General features: G+C 46.9%; 1 protein-coding gene across 2 annotated transcripts in view; it reads left to right on the plus strand.

The window, feature by feature from the left end:
- The window catches only part of LOC122389765 (integral membrane protein GPR155-like), a 43,700-nt gene that overhangs the window by 18,237 nt on the left and 3,533 nt on the right, over positions 1-21,930 (plus strand). For both annotated transcript variants that reach the window (XM_043382156.1, XM_043382233.1), the window contains exons 6-16: positions 1,471-1,640; positions 3,971-4,248; positions 4,502-4,623; positions 4,758-4,917; positions 12,358-12,597; positions 14,318-14,526; positions 17,200-17,384; positions 17,593-17,932; positions 18,122-18,269; positions 18,479-18,549; positions 21,678-21,856. In XM_043382156.1, the coding sequence (XP_043238091.1) occupies positions 1,471-1,640; positions 3,971-4,248; positions 4,502-4,623; positions 4,758-4,917; positions 12,358-12,597; positions 14,318-14,526; positions 17,200-17,384; positions 17,593-17,932; positions 18,122-18,269; positions 18,479-18,549; positions 21,678-21,856 (2,102 nt within the window). The remainder of the gene's footprint in view (positions 1-1,470; positions 1,641-3,970; positions 4,249-4,501; positions 4,624-4,757; positions 4,918-12,357; positions 12,598-14,317; positions 14,527-17,199; positions 17,385-17,592; positions 17,933-18,121; positions 18,270-18,478; positions 18,550-21,677; positions 21,857-21,930) is intronic.

Below are 21,930 nucleotides of genomic sequence, written 5' to 3' on the forward strand. Positions count from 1 at the left end.
ATTAGCCTCGAAACTTTTTTTGCCCTGAGCTTAAGTTTGCAAGAAAATGCGCTGATTGTGAGGGTTTGACGAAGTTAATGATTTTTTTTAGGCTGTTTTGTTTTTCACTACGCAAACTTGTTTGAATCAAAACCTTCCTGTTGGCTGTTGCATCGAGTAAAGTCAAGAAAAATTATACCAGATGTCGGATAATGATACAAAATAATGCGTAGGTATTGATGGGATATCTTAGTCGGCAACGACTAACGACATGTTCAGCTTCCCTGTTCTGTGACTCGTAGCACCTTTCACTTAAACAAAAACAACAACAACAACAAAACAAGCGACTCAGACAGACTTGTGGCGCGCTGATGGGGTTTGCACAAGTTCTCAGACCGGCGAGTCATGTCTGGCACAGTTGTGACAAGTTTACAGACCCCTAGATCACAATCAGCCAGTTGACCCGGCGGTCCCCCACCCCACTGTCTCCCCACGGCCGCACCCACCGGCGCCTCCGGCACCCACACCAGACACGGAATGACCCGCACACTGACCCAGAAACAGTCCAAGCCCACGCAGCCCAGAAGCGGGGGTAGTCAGCCGCGACCCTGGCAGGGTCCAGACTCCAGAGAGACGCGGGCCTTGTCCCAGTGAGGTGCCCGCACTGCGTACCTGCGGCTGCGTGAGGCGATCACTTCCCCTGAGCGGCCCTCGTCGGCGGGTCTTCCCGGGCGCCGGTGGCGACCGCGGCGGCGCCTGACATTGAGAACAGGCCGCGCGGCGACCCGGCGGCTGCGGTCAGAGCCCGCCCGGCCGCGCGGACCGGCAGACCTTGACTGAGATCGCCGCTGACCCGGATATCGGCGAGCCCACGTCCAGGAAGGAGGCCGGAAACTCCCAGAAACGCGTCTGTGACGGGCCGCCCAGTGACGGGCCGCCGGGAGGGGCTGTGTGGCGACCGAAAATGTGATGGGATGTCTTCGACTGATGTGTCCTAAGACGGGGGATAATCGGGTAGCAATACAAGAGCTTGCTCATTATTTATGACCCTGACACGAGCATGCACACGGCCTCGTTTACAATGTGGCTTTACCCTAATGTCAGCATGATGCAGTTCAAGACCATTCTGTACTCACCGGCATTCACCCACTGCTATTTACTAAACTATTGCATAGGGGAAAACCGTTCTAAAACACCCAGCGTACGATATATCATATCCTGAGCTCGTATTTCGAACATTCGAACTGTTTAAATGTTGTTTTTAGCTCTCTCACACCTAAGTATTCATGAGGATGAAGATGTTTGCAGCTGGAAGCGACGACCAACAATGCCTGCACCTTCCGCATCCTCATGGGTTGCCGCTTTGTCACGCTATGCGTCATTTGTAAGTGCCAAGGTGTGCAGAGGATCAGGGAAGTCAGCAGAGGATCGCGTGCTGATCCGGCGGTTCCCAGGGCCGCCGCTGACACCAAACCCCGCTCTCCCCCACAGGGACGTCAACTGGGGCTTCCTGGTGATCCTGTACGGTGCCAAGGCGCTGGTGTTTGTGCTGGTGGTGTTGGTGACGGCGGTGGCGTCCTACCCGACCAACGTCGGCAGGGCCGGTCTCTACGGCATCTTCTGCACGCAGTCCAACGACTTCGCGCTCGGCTACCCTCTCGGTAAGTCGTGGTCGGCGCTCGGCTCCCGGTGCCACCGGCTGGCTGAGAAACCTGCTGAAATGCGGCCGGGACCGTCATGGATAATATTCCACAGATGTTTGGGCTGGCTCTGACAGGGCGCATAGCTCAGTCATTGGCGATTACCAATACCGCTCAACCATGACATTTTCTGCATGGCTCAAACATTGTATATCGGCAGTGTTTCAGTCGGTAGGTACGCCATGTGGTTGGCTGTGACGCCGGTGACTTGGATCGATGAACATAAGCGCATCACCGGCAGTGATGTGTAAAGCTTGCCTTTATCTGGATGCGGCATGCTAGGATTTAGGTCGATCTGTCATTTCTGCGATGCTGAATGCAGATTATAACAGTTTACATAACATAACATAACATAACATATATTTCCATGCAACAACAGGCCACATGGGCCCAACAAGGTTACACGCACATGTAAATCAATGCACATAAACTCACATGAATCAGACATATCTCACATACATCGATAAACAATCTCCTTTCACTACATTTCATAAATATCCCGACACGAATAAAAAAGAAGAAAAAAAAAGAAAAAAAAGTTTTAGATTTCATTTCAAGTGTCAAAAACTAGACCACTTTCTGCAAAGAATAAATCAATTCCATTCTTGAATTGCTGGATGGAGGAACTATCGATAACCAAAGATGGTAAGCCATTCCAAATATCTACGACCCTACTGGTGAAAAAAGACTGTCTTAAGCGCGTTCTTGTATACTTCTTTTTCAGTTTACATTTATGTCCCCTCGTAGAATGCGAATTTATTGTAAACATATTCTGAAAGTCAAGTTTGTCAATACCCTTGTAAATCTTGAACAGTTCGATTAAATCTCCTCTTACTCTCCGGTAATTTAGCGAGAACATGTTAAGTGACACAAGTCGATCTTTGTAACTCATTTGAGCTAAGCCCCGCACCATCCTAGTTGCCTTTCTCTGAACCCGTTCTAATAATGTTACATCTTTTTTAAAAGAAGAATGGCAAGCTTGTGCACAATATTCTAAATGTGGCCTAACATAGGCACAGTAAAGTCTCTTCATGACCTCCTTACTTTTATAAGTGACATTTCTGTTTATAATTCCCAACATCTTAAGGGCCTTTTTCCGTGCCTCCTGACAATGGCGGCTAAATTTCAAATCATCTGTGATCAAAACCCCCAAATCTTTTTCTTCATGAACATTTCGAAGTGTCTCACCATTTATGTTATATAGATCATCACCATATCCCCCCAAGTGGAGGACTTTACATTTTTCTATATTAAATTCCATCTGCCATTCTCGAGTCCAATCATGAAGAGTATTCAAATCTAATTGTAGTGCTTTCTTGTCGTTTTCGGAAGTAATTTCCCTTGCTAATTTAATGTCATCGGCAAACTTCCAAAGTTTGCTCGTTAGCTTCGAGTCTATCAAATTTACAAAAATGATAAACAATAAAGGGGCTAGGACCGTACCCTGAGGTACACCACTTCTAACATCCTTCCAATCCGCTTCATGTCCGTTAAGTATTACTCTCTGTTTACGTGCTAATAACCAGCTCTCAATCCAGTTGAGTAAAGCCCCGCTAAGTCCATGAATTTCTAATGATGTTAGTAATCTTCTATGGGGAACTTTATCAAAAGCCTTACAAAAATCTAAATAGACTACTGATACATTTTTACCTCTATCTACAAGGTCTGTTACATGCTCAAGGAAATCTAATAAATTTGTCAAACATGAACGACCACTTCTAAACCCGTGTTGAGATGGCAACAGAAGAGCTTCTCGCTCCAAATGTGCCAGTATGTGTTTTTTTATTATCTTTTCGATTATTTTACATACAAGAGAGTTTGTCCTAAAACCATATTGTATTGTCCCAAAAGCTGTCAATCTTATCAATATGAATATCTATTCTAAGCACGTCTCTACATACCTATTATCAGTTTATTCTTTAGTCCTTTGAGAATGGAAAAGTATCTTTTCTGTTATACGCTACATACCTTGTGACCCAATACGAGACATGCTGCAATCAGGCTAAATTGTATTATGTTCAATGCTCATCGGCTTTATTCGTGTATTTTTTATTTCTATTTTTTGGTAAAGCTGATCGGCATAGTTTTTGATAATTTGCTTATCAACCAGAAAAGCGTGGCATGAGCTCATTGTGTCTCTGTCCTTCTCTCTCACTCTTGCTGTCCTTCCCTCTCTCCCTCTCTCTCCTCTCTCTCTCTCTCTCTCTCTCTTTCTCTCTCTCTCTCTCTCTCTCTCTCTCTCTCTCTCTCCTCTCTCTCTCTTCGTGTCTGAACCCCACCTCCCACCTCAGTTCAGGCGCTGTACGCCAAGACGCACCCGGACTACGCCAGCTACCTGTACCTGGCGGCGCCCTCGTCTCTGATGCTGCTCAACCCCATCGGCTTTCTGCTGCTTGAGCTGCAGCGCGCCCGCTCGGCGGCCAAGGTGTCCTCCTCGTGGTTCGAGACCGGCCAGCGCGTGCTCACCGGCATCGGCACCAACCCGGTCGTCTTCATGACGTTTCTGGGCATCGTGGCCAACGGCGTGTTCGACCACTGCCTGCCAAACATCCTCGAGGGAATCCTCAAGGTAAGCATGAGTAGTGAGTGTACCCGGACCTTTAAATGGTTGCATGATTCGTAGGTTGATATCATTACATATATGTTTTCTGTAGTTGAGTTATATGTAAGTGTTGTTAACTTATAAATCATGTCATTGTATCCATGAGACTATGATTGGATCCACGCAATGACACTCTTTCTATCGAATTCGGTCCGCTATCCGTCATATGACGCGACCGAAACGGGTCGTCTGACCTTGCTCAATGCTCGCGGTGTTTCAGGTGCTGGGCCAGGCGTTTTCCGCCTCCGCGCTGTTCATGCTCGGCATTCAGATGGTGGGCAAGGTGAAGTCGATGAAGGGCTCCACTCTGCTGGTGCCCTTGATCCTGATCTCCGTCAAATGGTGAGGGAGCGTCCAACAACGAATTATCCCAATAGAAACAGCACTAAATGAAGTAATATGTTGACTTTGACAAGACCGTCCTTTAGATTGTGTTGGCAACTTTATCAGTTCATTTTCTCTTTCTTTATTTTCAGTTTCTTCCTGCCGCTGATTGTCCGTGGCCTGCTGGTGCACTTTCCGCCCCCGGGGGAGAATATTCGCGACTTCCAGGACTACGGCTTCCTGATCGGCACCTTCCCTACAGCACCGGGCGTCTTCGTCTTCGCCAAGCTCTACAACATCGACGTGGACATGGTGAGTGCTCGGCTGGATGCAGTGGTTACCGCATTGGCGAGTGCTCGGCTGGGGCTGTGGTGGTATACTGCGTTGACGATAGTTCGAATGGCTGTGGTGGGTTGCTTCTTCAGACGCCGGGGATTTCATTGGCGAATTGTGTAATTTGGAGGAAAGTGAATGTGGAAACAGGCGCGGTTTTGGGAATTCAGTTGCTTGTGGTCGGAGCAAACATATCTGGGCGAATCTCTGCGTCCAGGGATTCCTTTGAGTTTCTGATTCTGCAACGTAAGCAATTAGAGGTTTTCCTTGTAACAGGAACTGGGAGTGGGACATTACCCAATCAACGCCGAAAATCCCAGAGCTCCATGCACGAATGAAGTTAAAACTAAGACCACAGCAGTAAATGAACAGCGCTGCAAATGCCCCACCTAAACGTTACTGCAGCCTAGCGGTTAGCTTCCGTGCCCAGCGCGATGACAGTGCGAAGAGTCAATCAGTCAGGATAGTACCGATCATACCACACACGCGGTCGTTTTATAGACAGGTGTGACACCGTCTACAAGGAAAGCACCGTGTCCACGCTGACGCTGTGTGCCGGAGATTAGCACAGCGGGTGGGGCCAGGAGACTACACAGTCATCGTGAATTGCCACTGATGAAAAATTAGAGACAGCGCGTGAGACAACGACGTCGGCAATTACGACATCACAACTCTTTTTGTGACGTGACATTTTATGACACAGCTTGACGACTGATCGTCATATAGAATGGCGAAAGAAGGAGAGAGAGAGAGAGAGAGAGAGAGAGAGAGAGAGAGAGAGAGAGAGAGAGAGAGAGAGAGAGAGAGAGATAGAGAGAGAGAGGCAGGGCCTCGGCTAAGGAATTTTGACTGGTGGGCCACTTGGGCAGCGACATGGACTGACCTTCGTAGCCATAGCCCCCCCCCCCCCCCCATTTTCGATTTCTCCCCAGATTTCGGCCACTTTATTCTGCAAAGAACGTCAGGATGGCATTTTAAAAAATGTAAAAAAAAACGGGGCTGGACCCCCCCCCCCCCCTCCCGACTCTTCAGAGAGAGGAGAGAGTAGGGACCCACACAAACCTCTCAGTGGTGATACTCCGGCGGTGCACATAAAATCGCACAAGTATGCACAAAATATTGACGCAGATTATAAAACTTTGGACGATAACTTACGGCCGGTCGGATGTTAAAAATCAGCGAGCCCTGAATGGATCGCTCGCCGACTGGTGGGAGATTCGGAAGCGGTCGGACGGGATCGGGCGTTGTCGGGTGGATCGGGAGGAATTGTGAACAGCACGAGTGCAACTTTATATATAAAGTGGGTTGTAGCAGGAACCCCAAAAGGGGGTTGTAGCAGCAACCCCAACATATCTGAAAATGATCATTAAGCCTATTGGTGTCGCATGGAAAAGAATTGACTCAAAAGCCCAAGCGCACTGCGCAGCCCTAATATTTTCTTTAAAAAAAAAGTGATGTACACTTCTGGTGAACAGTGTCCCAAACTTCAGATTTCTCAATTGGGTGTCTGAGTGGAAAATTCTAGCCACCCAAAATGTGAGAGTGAAAAATTATCCATTCTTATTCTTGAGTGTCATCTCCAGCCCAAATGAGAAATTTTTTGAACTCTGACTGTGAACGGTTCGAAATTCGTCCGACTGGTCAGATGTGCGACTGCAAGCATCATACCGGTCGTGAAGGCAGACGCATAATAATCGCTTGCAGACTTCAATCGGCTGGAAGTTGCCGACACTACCTCTAGTTTGACTCTGGCTTATATCGTGTCTATCGGCGAGCCGTCTGAGATCGCTCGCAGGCTTATCCCCGGCCGTCTGAACTGGTCTGTTCTTTATTCGTAGTTTTTCTTGTAATCGACTGGTCTGCGGCAGATGCTTATGTGACTGCAACCACTCGATCGATCGGAAAGCTTGCAAGAACTCTCGCAGACCTCGATCGGCAGGAAGCCGCCGACACTATCTGTAATTGACAGAGGCAGACGTCTTTCACGATTATTGCATAAAATTCAAAGCCTCGGTCACACTTCACCGGATTGGACCAACGGACGAGAAACGGACGAGAACTGTCAGCGTCCGGTGATGTCCGTTTGTCATCCGTTAATATCCGTTCCATGTCCGGTGGTGTCCGGTTGAGCACACCGGACACCACCGGACATGGAACGGATATTAACGGATGAGAAACGGACGTCCAACGGAAACGAACGGACATCCCCCGGACCCCGGACATCACCGGACGCCGTCCGTTTCTCGTCCATTGGTCCAATCCGGTGAAGTGTGACCGAGGCTTAACCTACGGCTGTCTCAAGAAACCGGGAATGGTGATGGTATTAGGCGGGCAACGACGATCAAGTTCTTACTTTTGCTAAATGCAACAATGTAGTAGGGCCTCTGTCTCTGTCTGTATCACAATGTTACCTACGTCGTGATGTAAAATGTGAAAACTTAGATTTTTCGGAAAATTACTGGTGGGCCAAATCTTTGAGGCTGGTGGGCCATTTCGGGTCACTGGTGGGCCATTTGGCCCACCAGTTAACATGTTAGCCGAGGCCCTGGAGAGAGGAGTGGGTTTCACAGGCAATTATTTGCCTGGAGTGGTAGGCTGTGCCGCATCACACGGGCTGAGTTCACAAATTATAGCTTTGTCGCAATGCTCACAATCGACACGCTTACTTGCGTGATAAACGGCACAACTTAGCGCTCCGGTCAACTGATAGCTTCTGAGGAGTGGAACATCATTCTGTAGTCGACTATACAGGAATGTTGCTGCTACCGCTATTCATGATCGCGACATCACAACAGTCGTTTTCACAGCAACAGTAACTTTCAGCAGTCACTTTCACCGAAAATAAAACATGCATGGAACTAGCACATCGCCAGTTGTTTTCTGTACCCTTCTATATTACGCCGGAGTAATGCGTCGTGTTATTTTAAAATCATTTGTTTGTCAATTGTGGCGCCATTGATTCCGAGGCTTTCTTATACCGTAAAGTGGGGCTATTTGAAACGGATTTTACTGTTTTTGGCCTCTCCCTTCAAAACGGTTGATATTTCCTATAGCATGTAAATTGCAAAAACGTAGTTCTCTGTAACCGCTTTCAGATAGGTCAATTTTGGTTCAGCTAGAAACCATAAATAACGTTATTTTTTCTAATTGAAGCCTGTTTCAAATAGCCCCATAGTGTGGGGCTATTTGAGACAGTTTTAGTTGCAAGGATATTGAAGAAAATTGGTCAAGCTAGGGATAATTCTTCTAATGCCATGCGATAGGAAATTAAATTTTCATACTTCTGGCAAAAATCATTTATTTCAACTACAGTTATGTAACCCTTATAATCAAATTTTTCGTTTTTCGTTGGACACAGCATTTCGCTCTGCTAAAAAATTGCATTACTTTATGCTAGGACTGTCATAATATGATGTGATCCTAAGCTCTAAAAATCACAGGATGATTATCTAGGACTATTTTAAAGTAAACGACAGAGAAATTTTCAAATAAAGTTGTTGTGTTTATATCTGGCGGCGTAAAACATATAGGCCGAAAGTTGGTGGGGCTATTTGAGACAGGCTCGCTACTGCATTAAACGCACCGTAATGCATTAAAAAAGGGAAAGCAGTTTCCAAAATGGTTGAATGAATGATGCGCATGATCGATTGTTCCATTGCACATCAACCTGTGAAGAAATAATAGAAAAAGGTCAAACGGTTTTGATTTTATGCCGATTTTCCTAGATCACTGCATGTTGTATCGAATGGCCGGTTACCGCACTGCATCAAGTACGGATGCATCAAGTATGTATGATAAATAACCTCCAATGGTCCTTATGGTCAACCAGAGTAGACATGGGTCGATTACCGACCACGTCAGTGACTGATGAAACACATTCTATGCACATTGCACATATTCATACAGTTAACTAATATCGTCACAAACTGGATGGTCGGTTATAATGTGTAAATATTGCTTGCTGCTAAACGTACCATGAACCCATGGCCGATTCATCGGTGTTCCTTAGGTCGAACGTTTGATACACCTTAGGCAGATGGCGGTGAGTCTTTAGGATGCATCATATCACCCGTTTTAGGGCCTTGGCATCACAACCATCAGCTGAATTTGGTATACGTTGAGGTTCGACGAGGTGGGTATCATCGGGATTCTGAGACATCGGGTTACACAATTGTCACTACCGCTAACAATATATAATGTCTGCATGTAAAATGTGCTTAGCCCATAAGTAAAACGATAGTTACGATAGATTTGGTTGCAAAGTTTTAAAACTTCAACAATGTTAAGCTGCAGGTAGGGGTGCTTTTCGTATAACTAAAGTTGTGGTTTTTCTGTATTTCTCATTAAATGCCAAATTTCTTTCCAAAATTTTCAAAACTTTCAAAAAATCATTTCCATGGAATTCATTATTAAATTCCACATCAGCTTGAGCAAAAATTGATCAAAAATATCAAACGGTTTTAATTTTACAGCAATTTTACTAAGCCACTGCCGTGCTGTCTCAAATAGCCCCTCTGTCTCAAATAGCCCCACTTTACGGTACCTTTGTTTTCTTTATCTATGTCTTGGTTGATTAATTTTCACCTTCATGAAGGCAAATGACAAGTGTTTGAATTTTGTTTATGGATACAATTTTTCCTTTCATTAATACCTAGGTACATGTTTTTGTTCTAACGTGGAGGTTCAACGATATCACATATTTGTAAGTCTTTTATGGGGGCGATAATAGTCCCTTTTGCGTCTTTATCGTCACGTTTCTATTTTTAGAAGAGCTGAGGTTACTGCTTAGCTGTCGTTACGTGTCTCTTCTGAAATGACCGCTCTAGTCTACCGTACCATGACTGAGATCGAACCATGACGTGTTTCACAATGGACTGGAGCAGGCTCCAGCCGAGCGGCGCCGACCGGCACGAGACGGGTGGAACGGGCCTCTCACCCGTCAGTGTTTTTGCCCCACCACCCACTCCCGATCGACACGCACCATGAACCCATTCGGTCGGGAGCTAGTCGCGTCGGGGCGGCTGGCGGGGCAGCTGCCATGCAGCCGATCTGGGGATGAGCGAGTCATGATAGACGATGATCATTTATTGAAGTTAATTTAACCCGCGTGCCGTAGGGGGGGGCCGAAACAGCCCCCCTGTCCTTTTCCGTCTATATCTCCTAAACGGCTGGAGATATCGCCACCAAACTTTCAGGACCCCTCCGAGCATAAATTTTACACATTGTGACCAAAAAAATTTCCAGAGGCTATGATAGGTTGGCCACAAATGACGTCAGAATGACGTCATGTTCTGCCATTTTCGACCGAAAAAAGACCTTCGCGAGATGAGCTGTCAGACCTACAGCTTTAAAGATACAGAAAAATGATCAAACATAAAAGGTGTAGAATTAACAGGGCTACAAAACTGCCATTTCGGATTTTTGAAATTTTTGAGTTTTGAACCCCAAAAATAAAAAAGCAATTTTTTGGATATACTAGCCAAAAAATCCAAAATAAATTTTGAGTTTCGAAAAAATGGAATACGTGTGATAGTGCCTACTGTCTTCTATCTACATACCAAATTTCAGATCGATATCTCGTTTTTTGGCCAAGTTATAGCGAAAAAAAAACTGTTCAAAAATGATAACGTCAAATTTTCAAACTCATTTTTGGCAATTCTAGACCAAGTAGGGAAAACAAAGACCACTATTAGACTCCCCGTGACGAGCTGCATCTAGTCGATACCTATTTTATGCAAACATATCAACTTTGAAATTTGACCTAATTGGACCTGACATTGACCTGACCTTCACCAAAACGTGACCTTAGCTGGCCCCAAAGGCTGCCTGACCCACATAATCGCATTTGTCATGTAAAATTGACCATAAAACATGTATCCACACGACACTTTCATATTGTGACCCCCGGTGACCTGACCTCTGTGACCTGACCTGGTATCAGTGACCTCAGATAGCAGAGTAGGTGTTTGACGAACAATGTACCATCGATGGTTTTCAATAACTTACCAATTTACTCGATTTCACAACACATATCTTGAAATGCCTGTGAACGGTGAAAATCCGACCTTTGACCTGACCTGTGACGTCATCGGTTTGACCTAGGTCAATGAAAATTGGTCACAAGGTAGTTTCTTGGTGGGGCTATCGAACACCGTTTGAGTTTTGAAAATCGGCCGGTAAATTTCCGAGATCTTAGGGGGGGGGGCGAAACGCCCCCCCCCCCCTACGGGTGGTAGGGTCCGCCGATAGCCCTACGGGGCGCGGTTTAACGAGGTATGCTTTGTAGATTGCATTGCAATAGACAGGCTGCATGCATGGTTGTGTATATTGTGATAAAATATAGGATGGAAAACAATAAATGGTTGCTAAAATGTCACGCTAATCGCGCATCCGCACTTAAGTTTAGATTGGACTGACTTCTAACAGGCGGCTAGTGGCTACCTATATTCGTATACATATATTCAGTGCACTGTTGAATTGATCGAACGTGCTTCCGCAGTCTGCACGCAAGAACATCAACTTCTATGACCTTCCTAGGAACCTTTTTATCGCGAGTATCTGGCCAGTGACCGTTCAACCTTGCATGCTGCATCAAACCCATGTCATGGATGAGGAATGTATTTGTAGATGCTTTAGTATTTTTCGACCATAACTCTACTGAAGAAGCGGCCCATGCTCCCGGCTGCACGCACCAGATCGCAATTTGCAACAGCGCAATTTGCCTGTTTTTGTCCACCGAAAAATTGCGTAACTCGCAAAGCGTCCAAAGTCAATCCCTTTCTCGGATGTCGTACATCTTTTTTTTCAATAATCTTGCCCAAGCATTCTGGCCGCTGCAAAGTTGGCCTGACAGCTCGAGATGTTGAAGATCGCTGTTGATTGCGACGGATTGTGAGACGCAGTGATAATTCCAAAGGATAGAAGGCTGTCGGAAAGAGGCATCTTACACATATTTCAAGTTACTCCAAACAAGTTCAAATACGCATGTCAAGCAAGGTTAAATTATCTAAATGTGGCCATTTCGTTTCACGTGACGCGAGCACTGTGTTACGTAGTAACGTCATGCTGGATCACAGTAACACACCGTGACATCACAATGACATCACAGATGGCGTCCAGACTCGATGTTGTCACAGCCAGCTGCACGCCACCGTAACACGCCACTTACCATGTCCCCGGGGAAATGGCGTCACTTGGGGTCAGTGCATTTTACGACACTCCTGGGCGCTCCGTAAAGTGTATTTGAGTGTTGATCCCATTGACGCCTTTTTGAAAGGTTGCGAAGTCTTGTTCGCATAATTAAAACGTCTACCTAAAGCATATACTAAGTAGCCAGCCGGCGTTTCCCGATGTTTATGGGATACGTCCAGTGGCACTGCCAGTCGATATCAAACCCCCCCCCCCTCTTTGTGCCGTCAGCTGTCCAGCGCGCTGGTGGCCTGCACGTTCCTGGCGATGCCGTTCATGCTGCTGTCGGCGCGGATGGCCTCCATCGGCCAGGTGAACGTCGCCGCCTACGTGTCGTCGCTGCGCCGCTTCGTGCTGCACATGACGTCTGTGGGCGCGTGCACGCTGGCCTGCGTGGTGCTGGTGCTGCTCATCACCAGGAAGCACCGCCGAGTGCCCTACCAGACCACCGTCCACCTGCTGGCCGCACAGGTGGGTGTGAGGGCGGCGCCGGGCCGACGGTACCGACGACCGAGAGCGCCTCTACACGGGACCGGGTGCAGTGGCTGGGAAAAGAAGGCAGTCCTAGGCGTCACGAGTGACTTTCAGTGGCTATCAAACGTTGTTCTTGGATATATCAATTGTGTATTCGGAGATCAATGTGCAAAAATAATTTCGTGTGTGTCTCATTAGGTAACTTTTATGAGCAATCTTTTAGCTTTTAAATACACTCCCGCAGAGACGAGCTAGATTGATTGTGCAAGATTTTAACTACCTTCTAAGCAGTGGGTATTGGGTAATGATAATACTTTATTCCTTTGATGTATGAAGCATCTGACACAAGCTATGCAGCGCTAGTCGTGCACGGTCCTTATCCCCTTTCCCGTCAGCTCTGTAACGCATTGTTCTGTTGTGCAGTCACATTGCCCGCGATGCAAGCAGCTCCTGTTGAGCAGTTTAAAGTGACAGCGCTAAGCTATTGAGCAACCTTACTGGAAGTATTGGATGCGTCGCTAGAGTAATCACCCTACAGGTGCCTGTTTTTCTGTTGATGCGAGCTCTGATTAGAGTATAATTATGTAGTTAGAGTTTTGCAATCAACCAATATAGTTGCCGAGGGATTCTGGTGCCCGGCGCTGGTTTTAGCACCACGGAGACGCAGTCGATTCTGTCTAGTATAGGTACGAGATGGCGGGATAGCTTCCACAAACTAATGGCGTCATTGCTTACGTTCGAAGGCCAAACAAATGTGTGCGTGCTAGGTAAATAACGCACCGCCACTTGCGTTTGTCAGCCTTGGAAGTTCCACTTGATTTACTAAATCTCCAGGCAAAGGTTATCAGCATTCCTTTGGAAGGTAAAAACAGACTGACAGTGAATGCCTCTCAATAGGTTCTGACTGGACACAGATATGCGAATGGGAAGTATGCTGTTCACAGAGTGAATCACTCTTCTATGAACTAGGATAGCGCCCATCCGCCTGCTTCACAAAACAATATTTTCTTGTTATGATTTGGCACCGTCTGTTCTCTGTCATTCCTCTTGTGTTCACTTCGCATCTTTACAAATATCCGGCTCTTTAGACGACATCTCTCCGTGAGTTTCTCATATCTGTCAATCACTGACTTCTCGAGCGTCAGGCACCTTCAGTGTGTGTTGGACATCGCACTGTATCCGTTTTGTGTTACGGAGATGACGCATGTCGCTCGCATGGCTCTTTGGCATGACGTGGCGTTGAGTTTGTCCCCACTCCGTCTCTTTGACGTCTCTCCGTCTCTCCGCTCTCTCTGACATCTTCCCGTGTCTCTCCCCGTCTCTCTGACATCTTTCCGCGTCTCTCCCCGTCTCTCTGACATCGCACCGTCTCTCCCATGTGGCTCTGACTTCTCCCTGTTTCTCCCCCTCCCTTGTCTCTGACAAGGGAGGGGACATGTTCCTATCTCCCTTGTTCTGTCTCTGACATCTCCCTGTGTCCCTCCCTTGTCTCTGACATCTTTCTATTCTCCCTGGTTCTGTCTCTGACATCTCCCTGTTTCCCTCCCTCCCTTGTCTCTGACATCTTTCTATTCTCCCTGGTTCTGTCTCTGACATCTCCCTGTTTCTCCCCGTGTCTGACATCTCCTCGTGTCTCTCTCCGTCTCTCTGATATCTCCCCGTGTCTCTCCTTGTCTCTGACGTCTCTCTGACATCCCCGTTTCTCCCTCACGTGCAGCTGCTGGCGGCCGTGGGCGCGCTGCTCTGGTACTCGCTCGAGGACGACGTACCGTGGCAGCTGTACCTCAAGTACACCGTGTTCACGCTCGGCCAGTTCGCCGGCCGCGTGTGGGCCGCCCTGCTAGCCGTGACCCTGACCCTGGTCAGCCGGTACACGGTGGGCGTGGTACAGCGGCTGCGCACGGCCAGCCTGCTCATCGGATGGGGGTGAGTACCGCCCCGCCCTCCGTGTCTTGACCGACCATAAGACGGTCTGGCTAGAGTGGCGTTGTAAATCCTGTAGCTAGGAGTTCTTGGATCATTCTTCATAGCAGTCATTATTTCTATACCGTTTGAACTTTAGTCGGCGGGTATCCTTCTCTGTTGCTCCGAGAGCTCTGAAGATGACTATCACATTGACCTATGTGAATCACAGACATCTGATGGTCATCACAAGATGTCTGTGGTTACGAGAGTTCTGATGATATAGACCAGACTCGGCGAGTGATTGGACTTCGGCATCGCACATGCCTCAGATACGGCGAAGCACATCTCACATCATAGAGCTCCAGTAGAGTCACACGTGGATAAACATAGCATCTGGTGACTGACGTGAAGCATGGGTACTATTCCAGCTAACGATGACAACTAGAAGTCCCATAGTCAGAAACAAAACACCATTTCAGGCTTGTCGGATGTCTGGGAAGCAGATTAAATGGACATGCCATTGGCGAGAAGTTCGAGCGATACAGGCGACGCTTTCTTGTTGGCCTGGCCTGGTCTGGTCCATCATTCTCGGCAGTGACCGAGATATAAGACCGATAACGAGTGGAGAGGAGTGGATCTTTCTAGTTGAGGTTTATTTGCCATTGGGTCTACAGTGCAGGGATATTTCTATCTCGCACTCCTCTGAGATGCAAAGATAAGAATTTGTTATATCTGCATCCCTCTGAGATGCAAAGATAAGGTCTCGAGGGTTCATAGTGAAAAATCAAGAGTTCATGTGATGATGGGTCAATAACCGAACGACATTTTCAATGGTTGCTTACTAGGGTGACCCGCGTGCTCCGCAACGCGAAGAAGGGTTATTTTTTACCCGTGGGTATTGGGTTGGTCTGTGTCGATTTGGTTGGTATCCATTTCGTTCGATTGCTTTTTGACGGCCAAGCATTTTGTAATAAAACAAAAAAGATACATCGCACCGAGGTGCCCGTGTCGTATTATCATGCGTTCTACTTTAGAACGATTCGAAAACTGACGTGAAGTCTTTTGAGGGCCATCGATGAATTTCGCTAAAAATGGCAATGTAATGGTTTGGAACATTTACATTTTTTAGAATACTGTTGATCATCATGCAAACATGAATACTGAACCTTGGACAGAATTGAATGCTCTTTCCAACGGTGCCATTTTTAATTGCCAGAGATATCAGATCATTGAGCAAAACCCGTGTGATTAATAAAGTGGCACAAAATTGACAAATACCATTTTCTCCCGTGATTTGTACCACCTTGATTTGGATCAATCAGCTTTCACAATTTTTCCATGAGAGGCGGTACATTTCTCTTGCCAACAGGCATTGTTCCAACTCGCTCTGTTTAACGGTCACCTAAAAATAAAATCAATTCCAAAATCCGCCAAAAACCGCAATTTTTCAACAAAAGTGCCCTCCCCGGTGCACGTGGCGCGTGCTATCCTCTGTATCGCACACCATTCAATTGCCCATTCAATTATCTACACGATGCTGTTTTCCCCGTGCCGGTTGGACCCCTGGTCACCAAGATATTGCGCCGGAACCGGACCCGTGTCGGCCAAAATTAGCCGTTTTCGCCCGATTTCGCACGCCGATTTATACATGTAAAGTCTATGACGCGAATTTGCACTTTTTGAGCACGCGCCATGCGCTCCCTATCAATCCGATCGAGCTGAGACTCCTCAAAGGCACGTCGCGCATCCTTGATCTATGAGTTGTGCAAATTTCACCGCGCTAGGGGCAACGGTCTGGCCTGTAGTCCACGCAAAGCACCACCAAGTCGGGACCTCGGTAACGGACAGACGCACCCTCCTCAAATAGTAATATAGATGGATGAAACTTATGAAATAAGAAGAAACTACTCTGAGTCTATTTTTACATAGATGAATGCATTTAAATATAATATTTTATTAATTAAGAATAAACCTCAACATAGAAAGATATAGGATTCCTCATGGCTCACTTGTGGAAGATCGGATATCTTTTCCTCGCGTGTTACAGAAAAACCTCGCTCCTTCGTCGCTCGGTTTTTCAGTAACCCGCTTGGAAAAGATATCCTTATCTTCCACTCGGAGCCATGAAGAATCCTCTATATCTCACACGTTTCATGGATCGAATGACGTTTGCATAGGTAGTTTCCCGGAGTAAGATGTTAGACGTCTCTCCGTGCAACCGTTTTTCCGATTGAAAACTTTGTCAGTCGCCGCGCTGCTGCAATCTGTTGCATCACCTGAGGACAGACGGGCTCTTGCCACACCCCCAGCCGGGTGACAAATGGCTGAACAACATCGCATCGCCTCCGGCGTATACATATATGTTTGTCCGACTGTCGCTGTTAGGATGTTTGCTCGACCCGTCTGCCCCGTGTTGGCGGTTGTGTGACAACCTCCTGCTTGTCTGTCAGCTGCATGCTTGTACGAGCGCAGCTTCATCCTACATCGTGGTCGTGGATGTCCCTTCATTCATCAGTACCTAATTGCACTTGGACATCTATTATAGGTATTTTTTGTCATTGGTGCCTGACCTCAATCGCAGCGAGCTTCTCTACAAAGCAACTACAGCGGTCCATTTCCAGCGTCCCTGCCCTCTTCACGGTCAATGTGTTTGCGTATTTTCTAAGCATCTCTCCTGGTTGTTTGTTTCTGCAGCGTTCCTGCCCTCCTCACGATCGGCGTGTTCGCGGGGTCCGAGTATGAGGGGTACGCGATGGCCAACCAAACAACCAGCACCAACTTCAGCGTGGTGCCCGTGTACGTGCGGACCAACCCCAACATGGGCTTCGGCGTCGGCCAGATCCACACCAACTTCGCCGTCCAGTTCGTCTGTCTCATCGGTAGGTCGTCATTATGAGTAACTCTATGATTATTGAGTGATGCGTGTACGCTCGACATGATGCAAAGTTGGAAATAATTGTGAGCATCATGGGCCTGATAACAATATAAAATTCATGTCAACAACTTCACGACGAAAACCAACCATAGAGCTATTTAACTAACGCAGTAGCTTCTCCAGTTTCTGACGCCCCTCTCTCCGCTCGTCAGTTGTGGTCGTCAATCTGATGCTGCACAACCGCTACAAAAACGAGTACGTCACCTACGTCAGTTTGGAGGAGACCGCGGAGACCGCGGAGACGGCGGCCGGCGGCCGGCCGGCGCCGCCTCCCTCGGTGCGCTCCGGCTCGTGCCGTAGTCGCCTCTCCGTGACCTCCCAGGTGTCTACCACCACCTCCCTGGGCACCTCGGTGGCGGCCGGCGGCGGCGAGACAGTCGCCCCCGCCCCCGCCCCCGCCCCCGCCGGCGGAGCGGCCCCGGCCGCGGCGGGAGCGGCCACCGGAGCCGCCCCCGCCCGGCGCCCGCCGCCCCGGCCTCTGCTGAAAACCAGGTGAGGGACAAAAATGTAATACGTTGGAATAAAATAATGTGCAAAACATTTTTTGCACATGAAAGTCGTTATTTTCATGAGCTTTTGACACATAACCAAATCAATATCCGCACCGCACATTATATCATACGAGTACAGCCTGACAATGCACTCAGTAACGCCGTCGCTAATGTCGCCGACCGTTTCCAGGAGCCAACTGCAGGTGGAGCAGGCGTTCCTGAACGAGGCCCAGAGGAAGGCCTCCGCCCCCGAGCTGACCACGGGAAGAGACCTCCCTCCCAAACCGATGCTGGCCACCCGGACTCAATCGGTGCCCTCCAAGATGACGAAAAGAAAGGTAGGGCACCACGTCCAAAAGTTAATCATTATTAATCGTCGGACAATAATGTTCCTCATTCTTATTTGGTTAAATCACTTATCATAAGGCCAGCGCATTTTACCTATTCAATAGTAATTAAGGTGATATTCTAGGCATATTTGTGGTTCTGGAAACTGAGCAGGAGCCTGTGGATAAATGGGACCATCTGACGTGGGAACGTGTTTCAGATTTCGGCGCGGGAGCAGCTGACGCTATCGTTTTCCGTGAAGCCAACTTCACTGGGCAGTAACTGGAAACTGTGAGTACCGGCACGCACCCACCAGCGTGATCTGTGATGATCGTGATGCCGTCGTAGATCATTGGCGATCTACGTGATCTGACCGAGCAGGCACCGCCAGGTCACGATCGCTGCCGTGCCTTGAACCGAGGGCGGCCGCCCCGCTTCCTGCTCTGTGGATTGATGGGAACAGGTCGTGACTATAGCGTCTCCCGCTAGACACGACAGGTCAAAGGGCTCCATAAATAGATCAGGCGAAGCAATGATTATTGATAAATGTTGCTCCTAATTTAATAAATTTTTCATGAATTATCTACTGAACTCTTATATAACATGAGCTGAATTGAATTGCAGTAGGGAATCATGAAATGCTTATCGTATTAATTTGCAAATTAGGATAACAACTAGGTAATGAGTAATGACCTATACGTAACATTGGTGGCAAGCATGACGCATAGCTTTATAACATTTTCGCTGGCCATAGTATCTGTTTTGAGGACAGGCTATCAACTATCAAGCGAATGCATAAACTTGACGAAATCAAACTATGTACCTAAACGTCTTTTGGAACAAATATCTTCATATCATCAATTTATTTAAATATTTTTATAAAAAAATAACGTGTGATAATTTGACAAATGAAACAGGTACGCATATAAGCAATTAGAGCAACCCAAGATTACAATGCTAAGAATTAAGTATGAACCAAATTTGACCATAGCGCACTAAATATGTCTGCAGATAGCCATTGTGAAAGCGTCTATTACCCCTTACTAGCACGGCTCACAACTTTGTTGATAAAAAGTAGGATCAAAATACTCGTATTTAGGTATTATAAGCTGACTTTTGTGATAGTTCAACTAAGCACAATAAAATGCTTCGGTTATCAAAGCATATCTATGTAACTGAAAATAAGTTCTGCTTCCCCATTCCCAAAAGCTTTAGCATTTTATGTGCCTACGATTCCCTAACGGCCTGTTACCATCCGTGCTCAATATTGTGTCAAAGTGCTATTATTCAATATATCAATGTGTATTTTCGGCTATTTTCCTTTATCATTTTACGACAAAAAACGTTCGCTGATATAAGATGCCTAAGATGCCTACGCACGATGCTATAAAAATAATAAGACTATGCATGCTATTTATTCACTTCGATAGATAGGTATATTTTAATCGTATTAATAACAGAGATTGAAGGCCTCAATTGAAATTCCACGCCAGAAGCTGCGTTCGCTCGTATCCTCGTATGTCATCACGAGACGTGAATGACGCACTCGATCGCCAGAATACCCCCAGGAAGGCACTGAGGACATCAGAGAGACTTATTCACGTACTTATGTAAACCGCGGGACAGCATGTGACGCTAAGCCAGCCAGCCTCCCCGGGGAGAGAGGGATTTGACCGCAACGGAAGATGGTCCTGTGGCGGCGTGCATAACTGATGCCTCAAACCTGACAACATTGAACCGCACACTGTCCTTGACCTGGATAGGATCCGAGAAAAGTCCCCCCGAGATTTATCGTCTACACCCATCTGCGGGCGGCTTCCTCTGTCTTCCGCGTGACGTTCACCGGTGGTTTTCTCCCCTCATACACAATGCCAGCAGTCAGTCCATAAATTGAGATCGTGTAAAGTTGTGCGGTTTCCTGATCTCCTCAGTTGGCTTCCTGTGCTCCCAGGGAAAACCAAATGCCACACTGATGACATGACAAGGACGATGCTGCCGGTGTCCTTCTGATCCCTATGTTCACTATTCACGGAGAAAAACCAGTCTTAATCGCTCGTGCCGTGTCCAACGTTCATCTTGATTTTTTTCTTTAACCCTCGCCCTGGCAGGGGGGTCGATGAGACCCCCCCCCTTAAATTTTTTTCGAAGATAGCGTAAAAACGGCGGCAAATTTGGCACAGCCTATGGGGCAACCTTTTTACATATGACCTGAAAAATTCAGGTCCGTGTGACCTTGGGTCAGGTCACCAGGTCAGAAAAACCGGAACAAGGTCATGGTCAAATTTCAATTTTCTTTTTGCACCTGTCCAACTCACAGTTCTGGACTGATTTCCTTCAAACTTTCAGGATGTGCTAAGCTCACCGAGTTGTATAACATATGGTTCGGGTTTTTTTTAGGTCACTGACCCGAGGTCAGTTAGAGGTCATTACGTCGTAATGTTAAGCCTATGGGAAAATACTAAATTCGGAAAATAATGGAGATATCCACTTCGCTCTATCACTTTTGTGCTTTGAAACCACATTAATTAACAGCAGGTCACTTGGTGCTTCTTTGTTTGGTGTACTTATCCATGGGTCAGGTCAAATGAGGTCTACTGAGGTCAAATGACGTTTTTGCCAATAACTTGGCACATAATGACGCTAGAGCTTAAAAATGGTGTCATTGTGTTCCTGGTGATCAGCCGAATCGAATGATATGCGATATGATGCAATTTGGTTAACTTGAACTTTATTAGGTAATTAATTTAAGTTTACTTAAAAATTAAGAGAAAAACTTTAAGTACACTTAAGCAAGCCAAAAAGTATATCATTCGACGCGTCTTGACGTGCTGAGTTCACTGGTGCTTTTCTTTTTGCTCTATCTTAATTAGATCAAAAAATATAAGTGAAAAAAAAAACTTTTGACCTGTTTTTAGCGAAATTTTTACATTTATATCCCCCAAAACCCCCTAAATATTGACCCAGAGCAACCAAATTTGCACAAGGGCGAGAACTCCAGGGGGCCCACCTACCTACCAAATTTGGTGTTTCTAGGTGCCATAGGAGCCAATCGCGAGGGGGGTCGCATCGACCCCCCCTGCCAGGCCAATGGCCATGTGTTATGAAAAATGCCCTGCCAGGGCGAGGGTTAAACTAGTCTATTGTTCAATTTTATTTACTCGAGCTGATTCCCTATGTCACCACATTGATGAAGCATAACATCAGAACTCGTTTCAATATGGAATGGTTTTATGTCGCTTTGAATCCCACAAATTGTTCCCCGACTTTGCCTTCGATGGATTCACCACCATCGGTCATAAGCTTCTAACTCGTATCACAACCAAAGCAATCGTTCTTCTCTCACCCCTGACTTGCGCTATCGGTGGAACACACCTTCGCTGCGCCAGCGCTTGTGACGATCTTTCTCCAATCCCCTACAGAGACGACAGGAGCACGCCTCCCCCGCCGGCGACCGCAGAGGTCAAGGAGCTCTCCTTCAGCGTCAAGAAGCTGAAGAAGCGCGACTCGGAGCTGTCGGCGGGCTTTGTGATCCAGTGCGATGCCACCGGCTGTCAGCTGAGGAAGAAAATATCGCCCTCCGTGACACAGCCCTCCGCCGGTAAGATCCTCTAGATTTATGAGCATCTGTAGAGTTTTTTTTCACGAAGTCAGACCCGGATATTTCTTATAAAT

Source organism: Amphibalanus amphitrite, unplaced genomic scaffold (genome assembly GCF_019059575.1).
Source record: "Amphibalanus amphitrite isolate SeventyFive unplaced genomic scaffold, NRLGWU_Aamphi_draft 000001F_arrow, whole genome shotgun sequence".
Taxonomy (NCBI): Eukaryota; Metazoa; Arthropoda; class Thecostraca; order Balanomorpha; family Balanidae; genus Amphibalanus; species Amphibalanus amphitrite.